The sequence below is a fragment of the Canis aureus genome, chromosome 3 (genome assembly GCF_053574225.1).
Source record: "Canis aureus isolate CA01 chromosome 3, VMU_Caureus_v.1.0, whole genome shotgun sequence".
Classification (NCBI taxonomy): domain Eukaryota; kingdom Metazoa; phylum Chordata; class Mammalia; order Carnivora; family Canidae; genus Canis; species Canis aureus.
This window is the reverse complement of record NC_135613.1, coordinates 87044614-87072126: the sequence shown is the minus strand read 5'-3', so window position 1 is coordinate 87072126 and position 27513 is coordinate 87044614. Positions and strand designations below refer to the sequence as shown.

The following is a 27513-nucleotide window of genomic DNA, read 5'->3' as shown; positions in this document are numbered from 1 at the left end:
TAAAGATTTTATTTATTTATTTATTTATTTATTTATTTATTTATTTATTTATGAGAAACACAGAGAGGAGAGAGAGAGAAGCAGAGACACAGGCAGAGGGAGAAGCAGGCTCCATCCAGGGAACCTGATGTGGGACTCGATCCCGGGTTTCCAGGATCACTCCCTGGGCTGAAGGTGGCGCTAAACCGCTGTGCCATCCGGGCTGCCCAGGAAAAAGAATTTTTAAAAAATGAACAGAGTCTTCAAGAAATATGGGAAACCATTAAGCACATCAATGTATGTGAAGTAGGAGTCCCATAAGGAGAGGAAAAGGAGAAAGAAGCAGAAAAATTATTGGACAGAACAGTGAGTGAAAATTTCAAAAACTTGATGAAAACATTAATCTACATATCCAATAAGCTCAACAACTCAAACTAGGATAAATACAGAGATCAACACCCATACACATCATAGTAAAAATGTTGAAAGCCAAAAAGAAAATCTTGAAAGCAGAGGGAGAAAAATGATTCATCACATACAAGAAAGCCCCCATAAAATTAACAGATGACTTTTTCACTAAAAATAGTGAAGGCCAGAAGGCAATAGAATGACATATACAAAATATTCTTTAAAGTCAACTAAAAATCTTATATCCAGCAAAATTAACATTTAAAGATGAAGGTGAAATAAAGACATCCCAATATAAACAAAAACTGGGGCGGTCTGCTGCTTGCAGATTGTCTTACGACAAATACTAAAGGATATTCTTTAGACTGAAAGGAAGTGACTCTAGATAGTGCGCAAATCCATACATACACATAAACACAAATATTACAGATAAAGTTAATTGTGTAATTATAAAAGGGTATAGGTGCTTATTCCTTCTTCTATTAAATGATATTAAAATATTACATAAAATAGTATATATGTATATATATTTAGATTTTTGTGAGTGTAACATATGGGAATGTAATATATTTGACAACAACAGTGCAAGAAGTGGATGGAAGCAAAGCTGTATTGGAGTAAGGATATGACACCACAATAACTCAAATCCATAAGATCAAATAAAACAACCAGAAATAGTAAATAAAATGGTTAACATGACAAACTCTATAGGTACATGCATGCTCTCCTTTCCTCTCTCAGGGTTTTTTTTTTTTTTTTTTTTTTTGAGTGTCTTTTTTTTTGGTTTGTTTTAAGATTTAGTTATTTATTCATGAGAAGCACACAGAGAGAGGCAGAGACTTGGGCAGAGGAAAAAGCAGGATCCCCAAAGGGAGCCTGATGCAGGACTTGATCCCAGGACGCTGGGATCACAATCTGAGCTGAAGGTAGATGCTTAACCACTGAGCCACCCAGGTGCCCCTCCTCTTTCAGTTTCCATAAAAGTTGTAAAGTTAATTAAAATAATTTATAACAAAGTATTGTTGGGTTAAAATACAAGTGTAAGAATGTAATATGTGTAAGAAAAATAGCACAAATAGTAGGAAGAAGGAATAGAGCTATATAGGAGTAACATTTCTCTATCTATTGGAATTAAATTACTATAAATCCAAAGTAGATTCTGATAAGTTAAGATGTGTATGGTAAGCCTTAGTGTGATCACTAATGAGATATCTCAAAAAGTAAAGTGTAAATTGTTAAAAAAAATTAAAATGTTACAGTAGAAAATATTAACTTACTGCAAAAGGAAGCAGTAAAGGAGAAATAGAAGAACAAAAAAAACATGTGACATATAAAACATAAATCTAATTATATTAATAGTAACATTAAATGTGAATATATTAAATAATCCAATCAAAAGGCAAGATAGACTGGATGGCAATAAGATGTAACAATGTTTTATCAACGGGAGACATATGTTAGATAAATGTGTTGAAAGTAAAAATATGTTTGCCATGCAAACAGGAATAAAAAATGATGGAATAAATATTCCAGAAAATAGATTTTAAGACAGAAAAATTGACTACAGATTGAGGGACATTTTAGAATGATAAAAGGGTCAAACTATCAGGAAGAAGTAAAAATTATAAACATATATGCACCTAACAACAGAGCCACAAAAAATATGAAGCAAAAGCTGACATAAATGAATGAAGAAATAAACGATTCAACAATAATAGCTATTGACTTTAATAATCTGCTCTCAGTGATAGATGTGGAACCAGGCTGAAGAAAAACAAAGAAAGAGAAGACATATAAATTAACTAGAACCAACAAACATCTTTGAAATGCTCCACTCAACCACAGCAGATACGGATTATTCTCAAATATACATGGAATATTCCCAAGAATAGATCATATGTTTAGCCACAAAACAAGCCTCCATCAACCTTAAAGGATTAAAGTCAACAAAGTGTAATATCTCACCACAATGAAATAAAAATAGAAATCGATAACAGAAGTTAATTCGAGAAAGTCACAAAAATATGGGAAGGTACACACTCTTAAATAACCAGTGGATCAAAGAAGTAATCACAAGGGAAATTAGAAAGTACGTTGAGAGGAATGAAAATGAAGACACAACACAGAAAAACAGATGGGATGCAGCTAACGCATTGCTTAGAGATAAATTTATAGGTGTAAAAAGATATATTTTTTAAAAAAAAAAAGAAACATCAAATCAATAACCTAACTTCTCACCTTAAGAAAATGGAAAAGAAGAGTAAATTAAACTGAACCTTAAGCAAGTAGAAAAAGGAAATAATAATAACTACAGATGAGACAGAGAAATAAAGAATAAAAATAATAGAGAAAAACCAACGCAAGGAAAAGTTGGTTCTTTGAAAATATCACCAAAATTGACCAAACTTTAGCTGGATCAGACAAGGAAAAAAAATAGAAAAGACTAATTGCTAAAAGCAGAAATAAGAGCCATTACCAATGACCTCACAGAAATAAGAATACCAAAGGGGTATTATTAGAAAATTAGATAACTTAGATGAGATAGAGAAATGCCTAGTAATATACAAACTACTCACATTGACTCAAAAGGAAATAAAAAAATGTAAGTGGACAGTAAAGAGATTGAATTAGTAATTCAAAAACTTCTCACAAAGGAAAACCTAGGACTGGATGACTTCACTGGTGAATTCTTCAAAACGTTTAAAGAAGAATTCATACCACTTCTTTACAAGCTCTCCCAAAAAAATAAAAAAGGGAGAACACTTCTAAACTCATCCCATTAGACCGGTATTATTCTGACTCCAAAAGTAGACAAAGACATCACAAGAGATATAACTACAGACCAATATTAGCTGTGAATAAACACGCAAAAATCTTTTTAAAATACTACCAAGTTGACTCAAGCAATATATAAAATGGATGATACGCTATGACCAAGTGGGATTTATACCAGGAAAGCAATGTTGGTTTAACATTCCAAAATCAATTAATGTAAGACATCATATCGATAGAATAAAAGACAAAAATACAGAATATTATAATAGAGGCAGAAAAACCATTTGACAAAATCCAATAACTTCATGATAAAAACACAAAATGAATTATAAATAAAAGGAAGTTTCCTCAACCTGTTAAGAAAAATCCAGAGCTAACATCATACTTAATGCTAAAGGCTGAATGCTTTCTCCCTAAGGTCAGGAACAAGACAAGGATGCACGCTTTTATTCAACGATGTACTGGAGGTTCTAGTCAAGGAAATTAATCTAGAAAAATAAATAAGAGGTATACATATTGCAAAGAAAGTAGTAGGACTATCTATTTGCAACTGCATAGAGAACATCCTAAGGAATTTGCTAAAAAACTAAAGAACTAATAAAAAAGTTTAGCAAAGTTGTAGGATGCAAGAACAGTACAAAAAATCATTAATATTTCTATACAGTACCAGTGAACAATCCAAAAGTGAAATTAAGACAATAATTTCATTTATAAAAGCAGAAGAATAGTAAAAACTTAGGAATAAATTTAACAAATGAACCATAAAATTTTTACTCTCAGAACTACAAAACATTGTTAGAAGAAATTAAAGAAGAGCTATATAAACAGAAAGACAGCCCATGTTCATGGTTTGGAAGATTTAATATTGTTAATATGGCAATACTCCCCAAATTGATTTACAGTTTCAATGCAATTCACATAAAAATCTCAGCTGGCTTCTTTGCAGAAGCTGTTCTTAAAATTTATATGGAAATTTAAGGGACATGGAATAAACAACACTATCTTTAAGAAGAACAAAGTTGGAGGACTCACACTTCCCATTTTCAAACTTACTATAAAGTTATAGTAATAAAGACAATGTGGTAATGGCATAAAGAGAGACATATAAATCAATGGGATAGAATTAAGCATCCAGAAATAAAACCTTCATCTTCTCCTTAATGTGATTTTGATAAGGGTACAAAAATATTCTTTATCCCCCAAAAATGGTACTGGGAAAGTTGCATATCTACAGCAAAATAATAAAGTTGGTCCCTTACTCACAAGATACAGAGAAATAACTTCAAAACGGATCAGAGACCTAAATAGAAGAGGTAATATACTGAAATTCATACAAGAAAATGTAGGAGTAAATCTTCGTGAGATCTTAGTTTAGGCAAAGCCTTCTTGGATATGACAGGTGGGTGGTAGGGCCTTTCTCTGGGGGACAATGCAAATATTCTGAAATTTATCGTAGTCATAGTTACACAACTGTTTGTGCTAATAACCGTTGAGTTGTAGGGTATGTGCATTATATCTCAATAAAGCAATGCGTGTGTGTGGAGTGAGACAAAGAGAGACAGAGCAAAGGAATGTGGTGGGGATGGGAAACGAGAAACAGCCTCAGGGAAGTGAAGAAGGGATAAGAGAAGGGAAGGCACCCAATAGAGAACGGGGTATTAATTGGACGCCAGAGTATATAACTGATGATTAGTCCCCCAGAGCACGCTGGGAGATGGTGTGGAGTAGAGGCTTCTGAATTATTCCCAGCGAAGGTTAGTTTATAGTTATATCCATCAATCATTGATTGAGGGCTGCCCTTGGCACTTTTGACCTGTTATGTACGTACACTGTGAGGGAAGATCCCTTTCCGTGGCTCCACAGAGGCTCTCACACACAGAGAGGCTGAGACCAGCAGCGGGAAATCGTCCGGGTCACACGGAAATGGTGGGGTCCAAGGTATGTGGGTGGGGCACCAACAGTTTCCCCCATGGGTGAGATGAAAGCTGAGGACATAAAATAATCAACACATGGATTTCTTTTGCCTTGGTTTGGACCATGTATTGAGAACATAGAGCTTTTGGTGTAAGCATTTCATAAAATTGGTAAAGTCCTAGTGAGCTCCATGGTGGCTGTTTAGAGATTTCTTCTTCTGCTGACCTTTTAATATCATTGGCAACTTCACTTAAATGAAAATATAAACAACTATGAAGCACAAACCCTCATCCCTGTCATGTGAATAGCTCGCATTTTTATTCCCCATCGTGAGTCCTCCAAACATGTACTTTGCTTCTCAAGCCCCCAGCCTTCCCTCACATTATTCAACAACGATCTTGATCCCAATAATTTCAAGAAATTGGAAACCACCACATGAAAATTATTTCAATTTCCATCTGTCTATTTAATATCTCACTTAACACCAGAGTCGAGTTGTATGTAGGGTGTCTTTGGAGCGTGCCGTTTAGAGGGCACAAAAGAAAAGGAAGCAGTAAAGACCGAGCGACAGCGTAGAACCAACAGCTTCAGCCAACCCTACGAGCAGCTCTGGACCTAACATGGCCTGGCAGCAGGTTGGCCACTGTGGCCCGGCCTTTAACCCCTTCCTCCGTCAGTCATTGGCTGAGGGCCTCTCCAGGAGGCCACGACTGAGCGCAGGCAGTTTTCTGCTGCGGAGGAGCAGCGGAGGAGATCCCTGAAAGGGTTGATGATACTCCCCACAGCAGAGCAACCTACCAAATAAACCTTCCTTTAACGGAGGGTCTACACGGCACCTTTCTCCAACCTTCAGAGCTCACCCTTGTGCCGCTCAGATCCATTTCCTCAGATGTGATGAGGCAGCAGGATCTCCAGGGTTCCATCGGACTTTCTTCCTGAAGGAAACTTAGAAGATCAATGTTAATGAGATGAACGTCCCCGCCCCCATCTCCAGCTGGTCTTGAGGTCACCACTCATACTCATCTCTTGTTCCTCCACTCTTCATCCTAGATAGTCTCACTGTCACTCTTCAGCTAGTGCCTCTGCTGCCTCTCCAGGGCTCGCCTGGCCGTGTGACCCAGACACTCAGCATTCTGACCTTTTTCGGCCCAAGGCTACTCCACTTATCCATTTGTTATCACACCTGGGCAAGGGGGTGCCAAGAGGTAACCAAGTGAATCACCTGGATTCCACATGCATTTCTTCCTTCCCCACTGCGTCCCAGCATGACTATCAGGTGAGATGGCGAAGCTGAGCTGCCCTCGGGGGGACTGTGGGGTCACCGTCTCCTTGTAAGAAGGCAGCCCCTTGATGTTCTCCAACTCGTTCTTCCCAGTTTCCTTCCCCCTCTCTCTCAGCCCATCTGGAAACTTGACTTACTTATTGTTTCATCTTTTTTGTAATGCCTTTGCTGCTGGTTCCTTCTTCATCATCTACAAACACAATCAAATTCCAAGACAATTAAAAGCCCAGCACACAGCAGGACAGCGATAACCAACTTCTCCCGGTGCTCCCTCACCTTCCTGTTCCTTGTCTGTTACTGTCTTTATTATAAACCTTTTGAAAGTAGAGTCTATATGTTCTTCTATACTCCATCTACACTTGGCTTTTTTTTTTTTTTTTTTTTTGACCCATATAAATCTGGTCTCCTCAGCACTGTTACCTCCTCCTTCCAAGGTCAGAAATCTGGCCTGCTGATCGCCGACAATAGAGGCAAATGCGTGTCCTTTACCCTGGAGTCCGCATCACAGGACAGAACTGCCCGTGCATTTTTGCCTTTTTCTTCCTTCTAGTTTCTCTGATGCTCCCTTAGTTCTTAGGCTCAACTTCTGCAGCTATGTTCTCTGTCTCCCTCATAGGTTCATTTCCTTGACCTCTCTTCACGGATGCCGCTGTTCTTCCAGGTTCTGTTTCTGCCTTCTGTGTCCCTGCATTTACTAGCCAATTGTGTCATTCATTAACAGCTAGTTGTATTCCTGGATCTCCCCAGACCACCTCTTCATCATCTTCACTTCGCTCCTGTCGAAGACAGTTCCATTCCACGTGCCATGGACAATCGACTAAACTCTTTCAATCATCTCACACCGTTAGGACACCTACACTCTTGTTTGACAGCGGCATCGTTAGCCTTAATATTGAAAGACTGGGTGACCTCTTACTGACCTCTCTCTTTTTCTCACCCTTGTTGACTATACGTTGATTTGTCTTGGAAACTTGTCTCCGGACTCCTGCCTTTCCGCCAATTCCCACAGTTTTTGACCAGGGCCCATCGTATATTGACCGAGTTTATGTGGTTGGAACTGATTGGGCTTCAGTCAGGCCTGCTTAGCCTTCAGCAATGGGTTTGGGACTCATTTTCTTCAAGCAGAGTTCAGGGTCAGCTCAGGGTTTGTGCTTGGTGTGGCAGAGGTTTGTTTTTGTTTTGTTTGCTTTTCTCTTCATGAGGAAGGTGAGCAGAACTTCAAGATGCTACATTTCTACCAAGGGGAGGAAGGAGGGTTGAGACAAACTGAAAAGCTGTCAGCTAAAGTGAAATGAATTTTGGGTAGGGTATGCACTCTGGGAAATGAATGTTTCAGAGGTGACCATTGTTTTTCCTTTGAGCACATGGAGTTAAAGAGTACTGGCAGTGGGAGAATGGGGTAGGCACACGTGACATCTGTAACCCAAACTGAGGACCTAATATGGCCAAATCATTCATTTTCATCATATATATGTATAATTTCATCTAATATATACATGAACTATATATACCATAAATGAAAATGATTATATATATATAAAGTATTAAGCTTCTTTGGACAAGAGATTTTGGTCAAGGGTTTAAATATTGTTCTTAGTATCACAGTATAATAATAACAGTTAAAAAAATAAAAATCTCGGCCATGATTAAATTAATAGTGCGTAGTAAAGATATAAAACCCATGCATATGAAATGATTTCAGGACATTTATGAGTATCTACAAACTAATCCGGTGCAGTGAGAGCAGAGGGCTGCTGTAGCATGCAGGTGTAAGAGGACGGATTCCCAGGATGATGACTCCTTCTTCTGTTGGGAAAGCGTGGTGATCATGCGGTTCCCTCCTCACAGACCTCACCTCTGTACTCTGCTATCTCTGGCTGATTGTACTTAAGGTCAATCAACTGTCAAATATACATAGAACTCTCTGCTAGGTAGGGTCCATGGCTGTCCCAGCCTTGAGACTGAACGTCTACCAGGAGCAGGGAGGTGGGGGCTGTCCTGGGCACCAAGACTTCGTATTTCACTGAATGCTCACCACAACCCTCTGAGGGTGACAGGCTTGGAGGGAACTGATAATGATCTCAATGGTGATAAAGCTGGGTTCCAAGCTTGGGACCATTAAGAACCCATCAAGTTGGGTTTTCAATGGTCCCAAGCTGGGTTCTCTGAGATGGTGTTTAGTCCACAGAGTGTTAATTAAGAAATTCTGAGTTTTGGTGGGTGGGGCGGGAGTAGGATGAGCAGAGGTCACAGTGTGACACAGTCTTATCTTATCTGGGTGGTCTCTTGTTGGGTGGAAATAACCAGACCTTTATTCTCTCTCTTTTTAAAAGGTTTTATTTATTTATTCATGAGAGACACAAAGAGAGAGGCAGAGACACAGGCAGAGGGAGAAGCAGGCTCCCTGCAGGGAGCCCAATGTGGGACTTGATCCTAGGACCCCAGGATCATGACCTGAGCCGAAGGCAGACACTCAACCGCTGAGCCACCCAGGGGCTCCCCAAGCCTTTATTCTATGCATCGATCAGTCATTCGAGGGGGGCCACTGGGAAGAGCATGCACTTGGGGAGGGGTTTCCTTGTAGAAAAGGAAATCCCCAAAGTCTGTCTTCTGATACCACTACCAATAGCTGGGCCGGTAAGTGTTTCCTTGAAGAACATGACAAGCTCGCCTCGATGTCCACCACAATTTAGGAATTAAAATGTACTAAGTGCTTAAGAAATATTAATCAATTTAATCCTAGTTGCAACCCAGTAAGGTAGGAGTACTACTCCCTCCCCCTTTTTTTTTCAAGTGAGGAAAATAAGACTTAGGAGGGTAAGCAAATTGGCCTGGGTTGCACAGCTGAGAAGTGGTAGCGTCCAGATTTGAACTCTGGTGATCTAAGATTATTTTCTGGCAGTGAATCACTCATGCCATGAGAGCTACAGAAAAGTACAGGGAACCATTAATATCCTGAAGAAAAAAAAAAAAAAACTCTAAGAAGACAGATAAGAATAACATCCTTGATAAGCCAGAGTGCAAAATATGGCATGTTGCAATATAGAGAGCAGGATTAGAAGTCAAATGACTTGAGTTCGAGTCCATCGTCTTCTGGCTGTGTGGCCTTGAGCAAGTCACACACACTCACCGAGCCTCATCTGTCTCATTGTCAAAATAGGCTTCCCTGGACTTCGAAAAGGGTCATAGCATCTGAATGGCAGGTAGTGATGTTCCATAACAGCATGTGTTGAAGTGTGCCTTCCACACTACAGGCTGGAGGCACTCAGAGGAGCTCAGTGAGGACGGAAGGACCATGGATGAAGGGGCGTTGGGCTGGGCTTTGAGAGTAGTGCTGGGGAAGGAAGAAGGAGAAGGAGAAACAGGAGGGACTGGTGAGAAATTTCAGAGGTTGAGAAAGAACAATGACCTTGTTGACAAAGCTCATTCCATGTGCTGCCTCATGAAGTCACCTCACGGCCAGTGGGGTAGGTGCTCCCATCCTCCATTTTCAGATAAGAAGACCAGGGCTTGAGAGCTTATGAGACACGCCCTCCATTGGTGGTAGAAGCAGGATTTGAACCCAGATCTGGAGGGTTCCAAAGTCGCTGCTCTTCCCCTACTGTCCTGCTAACGTGTGGTCCACCTCTGTCCATAGCATGTCTGTTAGGAAAAGCAGAGCTGCTGAGGGGACGGTGAGTGCAGCCCCCAGCTGGGGAGTCTCTCTTCTCAAGTAGCATTTCCACGCGTGTTTGGACTCGGCACTGTCCCGACAGGGTCTCTGCAGAAGGAAGCCTGTCCTTTTCTCCGTGTTTCCTTCTTCCTAGTTTCATCTGCTGTCTGCTTCCCCGCCCTGGACTGTACCTTTCCTCTCATAGCGATGTGCACGTCTCGCCCTCTGGGGTCAGCACAGACGGGTTTATCTGCCAGCCTCTGGAGGCCTCCGTCCCACACACGACGGCTGCTTGCAGAGGGGGCACAGGCTTGATGCTGTGAGGTACATTCACTGAGCTGAACCCACATCCAACACACAAAAAACTCAACTCAAGGGACACCTGGGTGGCTTAGTGGTTGAGCGTCTGCCTTCAGCCCAGGGCTTGGTCCTGGGGTCCTGGGATCGAGTCCCACACCGGGCTCCACTTGGGGATCCCGCTTCTCCCTCTGCCTGTGTCTCTGCTCTGTCTCTGTGTCTCTCATGAATAAATAAATAACATCTAAAACGAACAAACAAACAGACCTCAACTCAATTCCAAGTATGTAAAGCCAGAGGCAGGGGGTCAGGGGATGGGGTGGCATCCAGACAGCAGGTGGCCTTGAAATCTCTAGGCTCTAACTCTAACATGTAGGTAGGATGGAGACAATGTCAAATGTAAAATAGTACGAATAATGATGAAACGACAACAACCACCATGCAACCAATAATCATAATAATATTGTAACGATGATAGGAAGAAGAACTGATAATTACTGACAACCCAGACCTTGGCATCCTTGACGCCTCGCTTTTCCCTTCTGCTAGGTCAGAATAGTAGAACAAATGGATATAGGAAGAACATTCTGTCAATACTGTGAGACCACGTGTGGTCCGGTGATCTCTGTGTCTGTGGGAATGCCCAGATGAAACCTGGTGACCAGTGGCCGGGTATCACATACGGGAGCTTATAGCGTTACTTCGGGGTAGCAAAGATGATGCCTAAGGCCCCTCCCTAATCCAAAATTCTATGATACGGCGATTTCCTAAGTATCGATTTCCCAACCTGAAGCTGCCCTGTCTTGCCTTTGAGGACCTAAGTGTGGGGTGGACAATGTCATGCCAATTCCCGTGTCTTGAGGCCCAGGGGCAGCGTCAAGTGTCGGGGTTGTAGGGCCGCATGTATGGGTCCCCAGAAGCTCTGCCAAGCAATGTGGTTGTTGTAACAGATAAAACAGTCTCTGTGTGTACTTCTCATCCACCCGGGGAAGGCGTTCTGGTGGACAGATGATGCTCTTGAGGTTGAAGGTGCTGAAGCAAAAACCTAAATGGGTGGAGACTTCCTGTTTTAAAGTATACATGGTACAAGGCAAAGATTGTATAAAGTATACATGGTACAAGGCAAAGATTGAAAAATCGAACACAAGTAAGTGGCTCCGTGTGAACAGATCCAAGGGATCTTCCCCCAGTCTTTGTCAGGGCCTCCTCGCCTGGAAGGTGGGCTGTCTTTGATGTTGGAACGGTACAATAGTGTTTTTTTTTTTTTAAAGATTTTATTTATTCATGAGAGACACACAGAGAGAGAGGCAGAGACACAGGCAGAGGGAGAAGCAGGTTCCATGTAGGAAGCCCAACGTGGGACTCGATCCCAGGTCTCCGGGATCACGCCCTGGACTGAAGACACACTAAACTGCTGAGCCACCCAGGCTGCCCTACAATAGTGGTTTTAAAGATGGATTTGCACACGGAAGGAGCATCTCTAAAGACATAAATGACCGCGTCCCGAATCTGGGGCCCCCTCTATGATACATGTAGGAATCACAGCCAGGGGTTACCACTGGACCACAGTTTTCCATGTTTTCGCGTTATGGTCTAGCCTTCAAATCTTCTCCTCAAGCCCTGAGTGGAAATTACTGATTAGGCAAACTGCTGGTGTACGAGCAAAATTAGCCTGTTTACCATGTGGGAGCCTGCTAATTGGAAAGACACGTGAGTTCCCAGGCACACTGTCCTTTGTCTGTGAGATGCTGTCTTTGCCACGACAAGGGAGCGTGTGCAGGCCGGAAGAGCCCGGGCTGGACTGGGTACGATAATTGGACTGGTTTCTGTGCTTTGCTTTCCTCTCGTGCAGTTTCCTTCCTGGGATGATTGATCAAGAGGCCTCCTTGGCCCTCTACTGTGCTGTGCTGTAGGCATCCCGTTGAAAGCCAACGCCACTATGAAAATGGGTCTCCCGTGGAAAAATGTCACACTCGCTTGCTTAGCAAACCTTTACTGAGCACCCACTTTTTGTGAAGCATTTGGCATAGGGACAGGTGTGATTCTCAGTAACCTAGCAAAGACAGAGTGTCCTGTACTCAACTGGGTAAATACAGTATAAGGTATAGTGAAGATGGGTAAAATTCTGAGGACGCAGGGGTCACTCATGTTTAGGGAAGTGGGAAAGTGCCCAGGCAAGATAACATTGGAGCTGAGTCTTTTTTTTTCTTTTAAGATTTTATTTATTTACTTGAGAGAGACAGGGAGAGAAAACAAGGCAGGGGTAGGGGATGAAGCAGACTCCCAGTCGAGCAGGGATCCCAATGCAGGGCTTGATCTCAGGACCCCAGGATCACACTCTGAGCCAAAGGCAGACGCTCAACCACTGAGCCACCCAGGAGCCCCTGGAACTGAGTTTTAAAGATGAGTTTTGGAATTTGATCCGCAGAGGAGGGCATTTCGGTTAGGGGAGGCATCATGCGCTAATGTAGAGAGAGATGCAAATGCGAACATTACTCTGGAAGGGCCGTGGTCCAACGATGGTCACGTATCTGTAGGCTGAATGCTTCAAAGGGACATTGTGTTGTGTGATAGTTAATAATTTTATATGTCATCTTGGTAAGACCACGCTACCCGGATAGTCAAACATAATTCTAGAAAAAAGCCGACTCCCTTGAGAAACAGGGAATTCCACGAGGAGACGGCCTTCTGATTTGAGCTGTAGCATTAACTCTTCCCAGGTCTCAAGCCTGCTGGCCTACCCTACACATTTGACTCTTCCCTGGGTCCCAAGCCTCCTGGCCTACCCTCCATCTGAAAGGGGGTTTGCAAATGCTCTGGTTCAATGGCTTATTTTACAGTCGCAGAAACCAGTCAGGAGAGCCGAACCGACTTCTCCGAAGTCTGACGGCGGGCGGGCGGTCAGCTCAGCCCCTGCACACCTGCTCTCTCAGTGTATTTGCATCTACCCTTCTTTGGCCATATTCATGCGATGGGTGGAGCCACTTACATCTCATGCGAGGGGGCTTTGCCCTGGCTTTCATCCCCTTGCCAAGTCTACAGAGAGCATTGTCTTAGCTCTTCCACCGTAAACCCATCCGTCCCTCCACTGGTCACTCAGTCTCTTTATCAAAAATGTATATAGAAACTACCCTGCCCGGCGCTCTATACACTATTTGTTCATTTCTTCTGCTCTTTAGAACTTCCCATTTCGTTGTGTCGCTTATCCTTAAAATGTACTTATTCGGAATGATTGAGAGAAGATGTGAAAACCCGAATCTCTGCTTCAGTGTCTCAACATGCCGAGCAGCTCTGGTATTTCAGAGCTGAAAGGACACTGGGATACAGTTCTGCGTGCTACTTACGTGTGTCCTAGCTTCTACGTTTCTATTTTTAGGTCCCCTGCCCAGCGCCATTAATCTGTGTTAATTAAGATGAGAGTGAGGAGGATTCACTTCTGACGAGGCCTTGCCCCACCTGCAGGGGACAGTTGCCTTCACCACGTTCTGGGCTCTGGGAGCTCAGCTGCGCACTGTTGCTGTCACCCCTGGGCCCCCGACCTCGCTCCCACCCAGCCTGGCCACGCGGCAGGCCTGGTCTCTGTCCTCTGTGGACCTGCAGTGACACGGGCGGGCTGGCTGCACAGGCGACACTGTCAGAGCCGAAGAGCGCATCGGGGGCTGTCGGGGAACCAGGCACGGAGGGAAGCTCACTCAGTGCGAGAAGGGGGCAGCAGGGTATCTTGGCAGAGAGAGAAAAGTGTTGGGATCAATTCCTAAGCGTGTTGGATGGAAATGAGCAGATGAAGATTTGCAAGGGAGCAGAGACAGAGGAAGAGAGAAAGGGGAAGAGAGACAGATGATGAGGGGGGAGATGGGGGAAATGGAGCAGAAGACCCAGCTTTATTCACTGCAAGCTGAGGCCGTGCGCCGGTCCCTGCCTTCCGTCTCGGGTTCCTCCCTCAGCCTCCTTCTGCCCCCCTTAGCCTCCGCCAGCCTCCACCACAGCCCCTGCTCCCGGCCTCTCTCCAGCCTCCCACATCCGCCACACTTGTGCTTTTTGCACGTGCGGTTTTCCCGGGTTCCTGGTAAGGGGGCTCTGGTGAGGCTGAGAGCACTGGCCTCCAGCTCAGGCCTGCTCCTCCAGAGCAGCTTTCCTGCTGGCAGGTGCGGGCTGGAGGCCGTGAGGCACCATTCATCTTAGAAGGCGGGAGGCTGTGTATATTTGGTGCATATCACCATCACAATCACTAACACCATCACTAACACCAACACCATCACCATCACCAACACCATCACCCACACTGTCACCAACACCGTCACCAACACCGTCACCAACACCATCACCATCACCGCCACCATCACCATCACCATCACCAACACCATCACCAACACCGTCACCAACACCATCACCGCCACCAACACCATCACCATCACCAACACCATCACCATCACCAACACCAACACCATCACCATCACCACTACTCACTACTATTACCATTGATAGCAGCAGGAGCACTAGCTTCTAAATCCTCTCCCTGGCGGTTTATACCTAGAAGTCCAGTCTTTCTCAGACAAGTCGTGAGGTCCACGCAGTGTATTTAAGCTGTTTTAGAGCCCAAACGGACATGTTTCCCTATTTCTGCTCCTTAATTGATGGTTGGACTTTTGCCACCTGCCGGTAAGTCTGTTGGATGGTGTTTTGTCCTGGAGCACAATGCCGGCAGCCACCCAATTTCATTTTGAAGGGACAAAGAGATCACTGGGTGCAGGATGGGATGGGGCTGGGTTCATTCCTGCCCTTGCACTCCCGGAGTTGGCCTTGAAGTATCTGCTCCGAACTTCCCCTCTGCCTCCTCACATTCACCATAGGGCTTTGCAATCTGTCCAGCAGGTAGTCCCAGTGTATGCAGACTCTGAGTTTTCCCCGAAGTTGACCCGGGTACACTGAGGCCGCACGCACACGTATGCCCCTCACAGAGTTATTTTCACCTCACTCTGCTCCATTTTCTTCCTTTTTCTCTGTGGCTTCTGGGTCCTTGTTTGAGTACCACCCTGCTTTAGGGTCTCCTCCTCTCCCGAAAGGGAACAACAAATTGCTTGCTTGCTTTCTATCTTTATTTATTTATTATTTATTTATTTCTCTTTCTCTCTCTTTCTATTTCCCTCCTTCCGTCTGTCTTTTTCTTTCTTTCTTTCTTTCTTTCTTTCTTTCTTTCTTTCTTTCTTTCTTTCTTTCTTTCTTTCTTTCTTCTTTCTTTCTTTCTTTCTTTCTTTCTTTCTTTCTTTCTTTCTTTCTTTCTTTCTTTCTTTCTTTCTTTCTTTCTTTCTTTCTTTCTTTCTCTTTCTTTTCCAGATCTCAGGCTTTGTGACACCAAATCCATGCAGCAACGTGACCTGGAGCTAGAGCAGCTGGGAGGCAATGAGATTTTGGGATTACAGTCTGAGAAAAATTTTAGCGCCAAGTGAAGAGGTGGGTGGGGGAGCATTCCTGGTGATGTAAGGAAGCTGTTTGGAGACCAGTCCCAGATCTCATGCAGTCGTGGTGGTGAGGATGCTTATAGACCAGCAGAATTTTAGACACGGTCCAGGCCAATGCAACTCAGACTCTTTTGGCCAAAACCCACAATAAAAATATATTGTAAAATGTCACCACACAAGTGCCCCCACAAGAGCCTGAGAACTCGAACAAATAAATGATAAAGTCTGGACTCGGTGATGTCATAATACTTTATGAGAGGCTTACTCTTTATGCCAAGTGACCATATATCACAATGATTATGTAAATCACAAGATATGCTTCTGATTAATATGGTTATGTTTTATTAATTAGGATATTAATATCTGAAGCCCATCCACATAGCTTGCTAGCCATGTGGTACAGCCACCATTTCCCTCCCATGAAGAGCTTTTTACAATATAAATAATAGTGTGGTGCAGCCTCAGTAGTTTTTGAGCACAAGGCATATAATTCTAATTCTTTTTCTTTACCTCAAGCTATATAGCTACCAATAAAGTCATATCCAAAATCTAAACAAGGACAAATATATTTGATTATGTAATATTTGGTATGTGATTCTTGGGTGGCTATAATATCTGTGAGACTGCAGGCTAAGAGTTGGAGATACATGACTACTTTTTATTATTTATTGAATAAGTATTTACTGAAAACCTGCTCTCTCCCAGGAACTGGTATGGGCACTAGTGATAGAGCAGGGAACCATGAGGGGGCCTGGTAAAGACTCTACTTTGAATTTCTAGAAATGACTAGGAATAATCTTTCTTCTCTACGCATCGATTTCTTAACCTAATAATAATACCTTCCTGATAGAGGTGTTAAAATAATTATATTAAATTGTGAGGCATGTACTCTGGTGATGGACACACAGCAGGATGATGATGATGATGATGATGATGATGATGATGATGAAGGCCACTGTTCATTTTTATTTTTATTATTTTTTTCACTGTTCATTTTTAAATGGCTGGTTGATCCGACCCTGAGTGGGTCCATAGATGGAACTTCTAACCTGAAACAATTCACCCTAACACATCTATTAATCATGAGCCACGTACAAAGTGTTGTGATGAGCATAGGCCTCTGGCAGCTCCGGGGAACTTAGTCTTCAGACGCCACATATCCGTGTTCCAGTCTCTCATGCTGAAGCGAAATAAAACGAAACACAACACTAGCTTCCCCCAGACCCACATCTCTGCCCAGTTAGAGCCGCCCTTTCTCTTTTCTCATTTGCTTGCAGGTGGGCATGAGAGCCTGGCCACATCTGCTTTCTCCACTCCTTGTATTCCTCCGTCCTACCCGAGCTCAGCACCCAACTGCCAAGGCCCCGGTGGGGAACTGTTTCTATGGCGACCCACCATCTTTCACGGTGCAGGACCAAGAGCCTGACTGGTCCTTCAGCAACCTGAAGTCTCTAGTATTTGTCACTGTAAACTATTCCTTTCTTACCGATCAGCCTCCTCCTTGATTTCTATGATGCTATTGAGGCCTGATTTCCCTTCTATTTTTCTAGTTACTTGGCAGATGCCTTCATGGGTCCTTCCACTCATCCCTTAAATGTTTGTGTTGCCCAGAATCCACACTAATGCTTTATTCCTTCTCACTCAACTACTCTTGTTGACAGACCTCATTAGTACCCAAGGCTTCAGCTCCCACTTTTACAGAGATGATTCCAAAATCTATAACTGTAAACATTGTCTCTTTCTGAGGCTCCAAACCTAAATATCCCAATGCCAACAGAAATTTTTACTTGGCTGTTTCACCAGTACTTTCCATTCTGCATTTACATTGATCACACTCCCCCCAGTGTCAACTCTTCTTGCTATTTCTCTGATTGGTAATATTATCTGCTCGGCTGCCGACATCAGAAACCAAGTGGAAGCCTAAACCCTAAAACTTGAGCCTTTAGGACTGAATTTAGGACTCATGTCGTTCCCAACACCCCAAATCTATGTTGTCCAACTCTGAGACAGTGAGGCATCCTTGCATATTGTATTTTAAGTCTTATATTGTATACTACAATATCTGATATTTGCCTTACTAGACTATAAACTACCCAAGGGTAGGTAGTATTTGTTGTTTGTATCCCCAGGCCCAGCAAAGTGCCTAGATGTTCTGCTGATACTGGTCAGAGGATGCCCCAAACCACAGCACAATAATGAGTGATTGAATGAACTTGTCCACAAAATGAGCAATATGTAATAAATTGGCCAATGAGACAAGATTGTGAGTAACCAGGGTGTAATGCAAAACACAAGTTCTAGTTCCTCTGTAAGACCAACAGATCGGATTCATTTTGGTAGGAAGAGGATGGAGCCCAGGTGAAGTAGCATCCTGCTTATTGAGCATTCTATGTGCCAAGCCCTCCCCTGGGTATTTCACATAAAACTTGTTCAGTTCTTCAAAGATAGAAAATAGCATTAATGTTACTCACCTAACCATTGAGGAAACTTGGCCTCGGAGAAGTCTGGCCCGTTGCTCAAGGTCCCAAGCTCCTGGGTGGTGGATCTGGATTTAGAGCCAGGCAGACTGACCCCTGACAGGCATTGTCTTCTTCACACCTCGGTTCCATTCTGAGTGGAATGATCCATTTTCCACCTATCACAGTGGAGGCAAGAATGAGACCAGGGAGGAGTAAGACCATCATAACTCCTACTGAGCATTTAAAAAACATGTTTTATGGCTTGTAGTTCTCAATATAATGCTTTTTGTTATTTGGTTTCTAGAACTATATGAGGTGTGACTATTAAGTAATGAGGCTGATTTTATTGTACGTCTTGTGGAAATTGGTCCCTTCACAGGAGTCTCCATCCTTTCTAGAAGGAGGTAGTTTAATGTGTTTCATGCCCTACCATGTCCCGCCCTTGACTAGAATAGTTTGGGGACCAGGGAAGAATTGAGTGTGGGGTAAAGAGAGTCCCTTGAGGCGACGGGGTTGGAGCCTCTGATGTCTGCCTCCCTGACTTTCTACAAACTATGGATAGTGGATGCAGTTCTCTTATGAGCAGACATTTGCTGGTATTTACTCTGTGCCAAGGTCTAGTCCATAGTAGAGGAATCTGGGATGAGCAAGACAAACATCCTGCTCTTGGGGACTTTGCAAATCTTTTTTTTTTTTTTTTTAAGATTTTATTTATTTATTCATGAGAGACACAGAGAGAGGCAGAGACACAGGCAAAGGGAGAAGCAGGCTCCACACAGGGAGCCTGATGGGGGACTGGATCCCTGGACCTTGGGGTCATGACCTGAACCAAAGGCAGATGCTCAACCCCTGAACCACCCAGGCATCCTGGGATCTTGCGACTGTAATGGGAGAAAGGTAGTTATACGTGTGTGCACATGCCTGCACACACACACACACACATTTTAAAAAGACAGTAAAAGAAGGCAGATGATAAATTAATTGGCTTTATAGCTATCAACAGATCACTCCCTAAGTCCTGGGGAACACCTCACCTATGTTTTTATAATGCGAATCTTGTATGCCTTATGGCTTCCTGTTGGCTTTGCTTATTTTAGCTTTTATTATTTTTGTGCATCCCTTGGGCGATTTTTGTTGTCTTATTTGTTTCGGTCAGTTTCAGTCATCTTGGCAGAGAGGAGAGAAGAGAAGAGGGCTTGAGCGCTCGCTGTCACTGACGGCTGCCACTGTGCCAGGCACTGTGACAGGCGCTTCCAAGTGTGTCATCTGTCTTAATTCTCGCAGCAGGCCTTTGAAGACGCTCTTATTAACCCTGCTTACAGATGAGGAGATACGAACTCAGGGATGATAAGTCATGTGCCCAAGGTCACGGAGCTCAGAAGTGGCCGAGCAGGGGTATGGAGCATGCATCTTAACTCATGCCCGCTGTCAGTTCCTCTCACTAGCTCACGCAGAGGGGGCCGTGTGGGAAAGGGTGCGAAGTGCTCTATGATGAGAGGAGACTAGGGTAGGATTCAACGGACCTGCATCCTGGCCTCAGCTTAGCGGCCCTACGAGGAAAACCATCTGACATAATGTGCCTCATTTGCAAGAGTGCAAAGGGACGAGGGGCAGCGAAGGCCCTCATGCCCTGGCACTGATCGCACAGGCAGCGCTCACGGGAGAAGGGCCCTAGGTTTTACCGAGGACGCCACTGTGTCTCGTGCATACGACTACATTCTGGCATCTGTTGCCATTCCTTGGAACTTCCTGGATCCTAGAAACTGATGGCCCCGTTTCTGGGACCTTCTAGGACCTCTCTCATCACCAGCAAACATCCCTAGCGTACTACACCGCCGCCTCGTCTGAGGGCCCCGAGCTACAAGGCCTCCTCAGTCGTTGCACCCCACTGGGTCCTTTCTGATGGAGGCAGGCTCTGTAATGTAAATCCGCATCGTGCACAGGCTTCTTACTTTATGTTTGTTCCTAGTGCACACACAGAGCAGCTGGGTACAATCTTTTTCCAGATAAACACAAGCTGTAAGTTTTCTTTATTTATGAATAACACACAGTTTGAAATTGCTTTTACAACTGGTTACAGATTTCATTAGGTAAATTCAGATATTTCTGTTGAATCCACAATTCCCCAATGGCCATCCTCACCTAGGTAAAACGGAACCTCATTAATAACCACTTTTGATCCCTTCTTAGGTGATCTTTAGGTGACTTCTAACTCTAAAATTGGCTCTTCTTTAAAATCAAAGAGATAACCCGTCCTGTTTCCCCATATTACACACGTACAAAACCTTCAGGCACCTCGGGAATTTGCCTGCCTGGTGCCATACAGCTTATCTGTCCAGAGCACCACTTCGGGGAAGAAACCTGTGGCACTGGGGGAATTAGGGGCTTCCAATAGGTAATAGGAACTGACATTCCTTGAGTGCTTACTGAGTGCCAGGCAGGATGCCGACTGCTTTACATGCAGTATTTCATTTAACACTCACCAATACTGTGTGTACTCGTTATTATCTGTGCCTCTGTTTACCGAAGGGGGAACGGAGGACGAAAAAGTTAAGGAGATTGTGAAAAGTCACGCAGAGGTATTGGGATGGGATTCCAGTGTCCCTGTCCTAGTGCCCCTACACTGTACAACAGGGGCTTTCACTTGACCTAGATCACAGCTGGTAAGTGATCTAGGTAGACCCATAACTTAAAAAAAAAAAAAAAAAAAACCTGGATCATTTGACTATTATTAAGGGTAAGTGAGCAGCAGTTTTTCCAAAATCTAGTGATAACTTCATGGCCTCATTCTAAATCAATCCTACAATCTACTCTCAGAAGCTGAGATGGAGCTGAGCGGAGGAAATACACTCAGAGACAAATGGACATCGGTGGAGTCGCTGTAGGTTCCAAAGTCAAAGATAAGGGGAATTACTTCGACTATACAAGGCAGAGGGGGGCTAGATCGGGGATGAGGATCCCAGGGACAATGGGCCCCCCACCCCAAAAGACTTTCACCATCTTTTTTTTTTTTTTTTCCTTAACAGTAAGCTTGGAAGCAGGTTTTCAAGGTTTTCAATGAGATGCTAGTGTTGCCCTCAGCCCATACGGCAAGCCTCAGACTCCTTTCTCCTACTGCCACCCTAACATCTCCACCTGGCTAGCTGTCTCATGGAGCTTTGTCTTCACTCTTCCAACTTCTGCTTCTCAAAATCTAGTCCTCCCGGAGACATGACCGTCACAGGTAATGGTACCACCCAGTTACCAGCCAAACTCAGGAGTCATCCTCAGCCCCTTTATCTTCCTCGATTCCAACACCCAAACTTCCAGAGAGTCCTAAACGCTGTACATCCAAGACACGCCCCTTACGTTTCTATTTTTTGCCATCATCGTTGCTACCGTCACCATTTCTTTCCTGTTCCACTCTTGAAAATCTCCGTTTCCCGCCATACCAAACCACCCTTTACGTGACGACCACATTTTGTAAGTCTCAGTCAGTTCATGTCACCTCCCTGCTCTAAGTTTTCTGAAGTTATTACGCTGCATTGAATCCACCTATGCCTTTTCTATTATAAATCACACCGAATATCAAGATATCTGTAGATCTGAATCAAAGCTCGAGTTTGGACATGGGGCATTTACAGTCTTTCACTCATATCTTTTTACACGTCACAAGTTGTTATCACAGGGACTTCTGTTATATAATCATCATCTATGATTATGAAATGCTTCCAGTGTGCAGAGTTCTTTGGCGATGTGTGTAACACATCGCCTCATTAATTGCCACCCTGTATTAATCATGTCTTAAAATTTTTCTGTATTTTATGATGTTTTGACATCTCAGAGGCTTCTAATTCTGGAGGGATTGCCCCTTCCCCCAAGGTAAGCTAATTCCTAGAGTTGGCAAGCAACTTGTCGTTAGCATGCGTTTCGCAGGCAAACCAATCAAGAGCCCACATCCCCAACTGCCTCCTTTATCCAAGGGTCACACACGAGCTATTTCCTCTGCCCCAACTCACCCCAGGAGCACTAGAGACCACCACGCAGCCCAGGACCTGCCAAAATCACTCAAACAATCTGATCCTAAGCTTGCTCAAGTTTGCCTACCCTGCCTCACCTTGCTTGCTTCTTCTGCTTCTTGACCCCCTACCCCACCCCCACCCCCCCCACCCCGCTTCCCCCTGTGGCCCTGCAGGGCACTTCCTCTTGGGAGGAAGTAACCAACTCTTCTTTCACGGAAGCTGTCTCTGTGTCTGTCCACATACCAGACCTCAAAACAAAATCTTGGGGACATTTCAAGACACCCCCAAGCCCCCCTGAGATAGGTATTGTTAGGTAACAGTCACCCAGCTAAAGGGTTGAAGAGTCAGGACCTGAAGAGACAATCCAAATTTGGAACCAATGTTCTTAGCTCTCTTACTTTGTCCTCAGATAATTTGTCTTTATATGTGTGGATATATGCCCCAAAGGGGTTAAACTGGGAGTCTCCCCATCATGGTTCTCAACCAAACATTCCTTAGAAAATCCCCAGTATAAACCATTTCAATCCTGGCTCATTGTGAACCTCACCCCCGGTTCTCTTTGCCATTCCAAACTGGTTTGGATTTCTAGTCTATAAATGGGATACTGGTCCCTAGCCTTACACATGAATGACGTCTCCCCCACAAAACCATAGGCTGGCAAAGATTAACGTAAAAGTTAGACTTCTGCAGCTATTTCTCTGACTTGCCAGTCCTTGAGTTCAGTCATTTAGTCGCTCACAAATATTGAACTAGGAAGCCAGCTTACTAGAAGAAAACAGACACAACAGGCTCTGTTCTCTGGACTCCAGATACTTATACCTGAGGGGCATCAGCCCCCCCCCCCCAAAAAAAAAATAGATACTTATCCCTTCCTCAAAAGAAAGATTTATTACTTATTATCAAGAATATAGAATGCGTTGCTTCAACCCACCTCTGCTACTCTTATTTTCTTGTCCCTTCTGTTCTTCTCCCAGTTGGACTTCTACCCCAATAACTTTTCCCATTTCAAGCAATCCTTTATAGACTGAGTTAGCACTTTGCAGCTGCTCCACGTGCATCTCCTGAGGAGCACTAGGAGTGGACCGACAGGTGCACGAGGAGGGAATGTCACATGAGCCCACGGCAACCAAGGGGCAGGGGCTGTGTAACTCATGGGGCAGGCTGACCCAACCCCATGCCACCATCGCCCAGGGCTCAAGACACAAACCCCTGTAACTGAAGGAAATCACAAGCACAGCCTCACATTCTCAGCTTCACTCAGGTTAAAACACTGGGAAAAAAAAAAAAAAGCCTTTCCTGGCTGGTGATGATGGATAAGAGCATCTCAGAGTTTAGAGGATCAGGCACAACGTGTATACAGAAAACCCAGGTCCACTCACATCTTAAGGAAAGATGTGTGTCATTAAAACTGGCAGGTGGTTCCAAAATAAGTAGTTGGGCTGCTCTCTGAGGCCTGAGCCTCTCTTCCAGGCATTTCTCTCCTCCCGCTTTCATAGCCCACGAGCTCAGGATGTGCGTGCTGCCCAGGGCCTGTCTTTGTTAATCTCTCTCTCTTCTGGAAAGGGGTGATGTGTGTTTTTTCCTATATTAAAAGAGATAAAGCACACATGGCATGACTGGTGACAAGTATTCTTTCTTCCTGAGGTGTGATGCTCTCATTAAAAACTTTAGACCTAACCACGCACGTGGACTCCCCATTTTACGGGAGAAGACGGAGCCGTGTGTACGAGCGCTCAGTCTCCCATGAGGGAGAGAGCGGGGAGGGTGCCTTTGTAGCCTTAAAGCGGCTGAAGTAACGAATAAGAAGTTAAAGCTTATTTTTGAATTAAATTTCATTGTTCAGAGCCCAGCCTAATTTAACAAGAGGAACTGAGAAAGAATACAGTGAAGGAAATTGCAGAGTGACCATTAAGTCATGATGTAGGGGGATAAGCCGTGCTTTGGCCAGGTGTGGGGTGGCTTGTGGCAGAAGGGACAGGAGAGAAGCCATAGGACGGGCCCAAGGAGAGACGGGGCTCTGTGTTGAGAACTGGGAGAACCCGATGGGCCGGCCTTGGGGGGACCCCCGGGGCCCAGGCCCCCTCCCCACGGTCGGTGGTGCCCCTTCGTGGTGCTCTGGGCATGAAGCCATAGGTGGAGTCTGGGAAAATCAACCCTAACACTTTTTAGGTTCTCCAAGTGTTTGTCCAACCTCTTGCCTTTTTTTTTTTTTTTTTTACAAAAAGGATACTTGAGGACGTGGTAGGAGGAAACTCATATTTGCCAGTGTTGGGGGGAGACACAAAGTGTCCACCGCCGAGCAGCTCCGAGCTGGGGCACCCGGGGCAGAGAGCGCTCTGCTTCTTTCCTCCAGAGCCCCGGGGGGAGCCTGGCCACGGGGCCGTCGTTGGGCAGGTGCCAAAGGGACGCGCGTGCACGCGGCTCAGGTGCCTCCAGGGGCGGGAAGCTCAGCTCTACAGGCGGGGCCTGGCGACCTGCGCGGGGCACGGGGAGGACAAGTGCGGGAGGACAGGTGTGGAGGACAGGTGTGGAGGTCAGGTGCAGGAGGACAGGTGCAGGAGGTCCGGTGCGGGGGACAGGTGCAGGAGGACAGGTGCGGAGGTCAGGTGTGGAGGACGGATGCGGAGGACGGGTGCAGAGGACAGGTGCAGGAGGTCCGGTGCGGGGGACAGGTGCAGGAGAACAGGTGCGGAGGACAGGTGCGGAGGACGGGTGCAGGAGGTCGGGTGCAGGAGGTGAGGTGTGGAGGACAGGTGCGGAAGTGAGGTGCAGGAGGACGGGTGCAGGAAGACGGGTGTGGGAGGTCAGGTGCGGAGGTCAAGTGCAGGGGGACAGGTGCAGGTGGACAGGTGCAGGGGGGGGGCATCCTCCCGGCTGCCGGGGTGGGGGTGGGGTGGGGGTGGCGCGGGCTCCCTCCCCCCCCCCCCGCTCGGCGGAGCAGCCCGCCTGGCCGCGGCGCCGCAGGGGTTAAGGCGCGCCCCGCGCCCCAGGAGCGCCCCGGGAGCCCCGCCCGCCCGCCCGCCCGCCCGCCGCGGCCCGGGGAGAGGGGAGAGAGGAGAGGGGAGAGGGGAGAGGGGAGAGGGGAGAGCGGCGCTGACCGCCCCGCCGCTGCCATGACAACCCGGGCCGGGCCCGCGCGTCGGGGCGGCTCCGGGAGGGGGAGCGCAGCCCGGGGGCGGCCGCCGAGCCCTCCGCGCGTCCCCGCGTCCCGCCCGCGTCCCCGGAGGCGGGGGGGCCGCGCTCCGCTCCCCGAGCGGCCGCAGCCTGGGCCGGGCGGCGCTGGGCGGGCTGGCGCGGGGCGGGGAGGCCGGCAGTGGCCGCCCGCGCTGCGGTGAGGACGCAGGGCGCCGCCGGGCGCCGGAACTTCGGGCGCCTCGGGGCGGCGGGTTCGAGCCCCGGGCCGGCCCCGACCCGTCCGTGCGCGCGCGGGCTCCGGAACGCCCCCTCCCGTCGGCGGAGCGGCAGCCGGCGGGCACCTCCGCCGCCCAGACACCTGCCTCGCGCCTCCCTCCGGGCTGCAAACTTTTGGTGCCGAGACCTCCGCAGGACGCGCCCCGCCGCGTCTCCCAGCCGCGCCTCGGAGGCAGAGGCAGAGGCAGAGGCAGAGGCTGAGGCAGAGGCAGAGGCAGAGGAGGGGCGGCGGCCGCTGACCCCCCTCCCCGCGCCCCCGCGCCCGCCCCCGCCCCCGCCCGCGCCCCAGGGGAGCGCCGGGAAAGCTCCTTTCGGAGGCAGGAGGGGCACCTGGCTCCGCCGGGCTGCAGAGCTGGGGCAGGATCTCGGGAGCACCCGGAGGCTGCGCACAGCCCGGACTCGCCTCCGCGCCGCCCGGGTCGGCCTGGGGCTCCCCCCGCGCCCCGCGCGCCCCCCGCGCCCCGCGCCTCCCGCCGCGCGCCCGCCCGGGTGGGGGGCGAGGACCGCGCCGCCGCCGCCGCCGGAGCCCCGGGAAGCCGCGGCCGTCGAGGATGGGGGTCTGTGGGCACCTGCTCCTGCCCTGGAAGTGCCTCGTGGTCGTGTCTCTCAGGCTGCTGTTCCTTGTGCCCACAGGAGTGCCCGTGCGCAGCGGAGATGCCACCTTCCCCAAAGCCATGGACAACGTGACGGTCCGGCAGGGGGAGAGCGCCACCCTCAGGTAGGGAGCTGCACTTCGGGGGGGTGGCCTGGGGCTGACCTGGGGCCGCAGGGCTGCAGGCCGCACAGCTGCCCCCTCCAGGGCTCGTCCCTGGCTGTGGCCCGGGAGGCCCGGGCTCCGATGCGGGACACCCAGGCCCATGCTTGGGGCTCGCGCATCCCCCGGGCGGGTCGGGGGGGGGGGGGTGATGACACGGCGAGATTCACTCTTGCCCTGGCTCCCAGGTGACAGCTCCAGCGCCCTGTGATTGCAGCCTGGGCTCACCTGCCTCCACGGGGCGCTCCGGGGGGGTGGCCCCCTGCAGGCCCGAAGGTCCAGAGGACGCCCTGCAGGCCCGAAGGTCCGTCTTCCCTATGGGGGTGGCTTTTGCTCCTGCCAGGGAGGCCCTGCAAGTGCCGCCCCCCCCCCCCCCTTGTGAGTCTGCTCAAGACCCAGCCGGCCCTGTCCAGCGCCCGGTGCTCCTGGGACCCCTCTTACGAATGATGAGGGCAGTTTCGTCTTTGCGGGCGCGGGCCAAGCTTTTGCTACCAGGACATCACTCCTGTGCGGAAAAAGGCACAAGAGAAAGCTTTTTGTTTTACCTTAATGAGTTACAGAGAATCACTTACAGGCTCCAGGCAGAGGGGTGGAGATTCTTGGAATATGAACCTTTGGGGACTGGGCCCGCTGCAGCAGAGACTTTAATAAGAATGCAGCCACCACTTTCCACCAGCTCAGCAGATATCATCTTTTATCCCTTTAATGAGGCAGTTCTGGTCCTAGGAGACAGATTCAGGGACGTCCCAGCTTAACTCTGGCTCGCAGTGTACACAGGCTGAATGCGTTTGCCCTGTCTATGACTTTGATGGTTATGGGGAAAATAAAACATGCTGTCCCAGATTCTGCAGCCAAGAAGCCCGGCTTCTCCAAGGAACGGCTGGGGATGGGGCTTCCTTCCTGTTCTTTCGGCTCCTCTGGTTGAACTCTCTGTTATCTGGACGAGCCGCGTCCTGGGGAAGGAAGGAAGGGCCTTTTGGGACACACTGGCTGTTCTTTCCCAAGCTAAGGTGGGATTCTGGGCACTTTGGGAGATTCTTGGCTGCTGCTGCTTTTGAGGAAGAGGACAGATTTCAACAGATGTGTCTGCTGGTGCTCAGGGGCCCAGGAAGGAGAGGGTAC

General features: G+C 47.0%; 1 protein-coding gene and 1 long non-coding RNA gene across 7 annotated transcripts in view; one reads left to right on the top strand and one right to left on the bottom strand.

The window, feature by feature from the left end:
• OPCML (opioid binding protein/cell adhesion molecule like) overlaps window positions 1-27513 on the top strand; it is a 1083697-nt gene that overhangs the window by 507001 nt on the left and 549183 nt on the right. For 2 of the 6 annotated variants that reach the window (XM_077894225.1, XM_077894224.1), the window contains exon 1: window positions 26129-26355. In XM_077894225.1, the coding sequence (XP_077750351.1) occupies window positions 26189-26355 (167 nt within the window). In that variant the 5' untranslated portion in view covers window positions 26129-26188. Of the gene's footprint in view, window positions 1-26124; window positions 26356-27513 lie in introns of those variants that run through there. The other 4 variants (XM_077894222.1, XM_077894221.1, XM_077894220.1 and 1 more) reach the window with 4 other exon arrangements.
• LOC144311546 (uncharacterized) lies at window positions 12545-26462 on the bottom strand. The gene is made up of 3 exons (XR_013377160.1): window positions 26207-26462; window positions 18238-18401; window positions 12545-15697 (listed from the first exon to the last, which is right to left on the bottom strand). It is a non-coding gene; the product is annotated as an uncharacterized LOC144311546 (long non-coding RNA).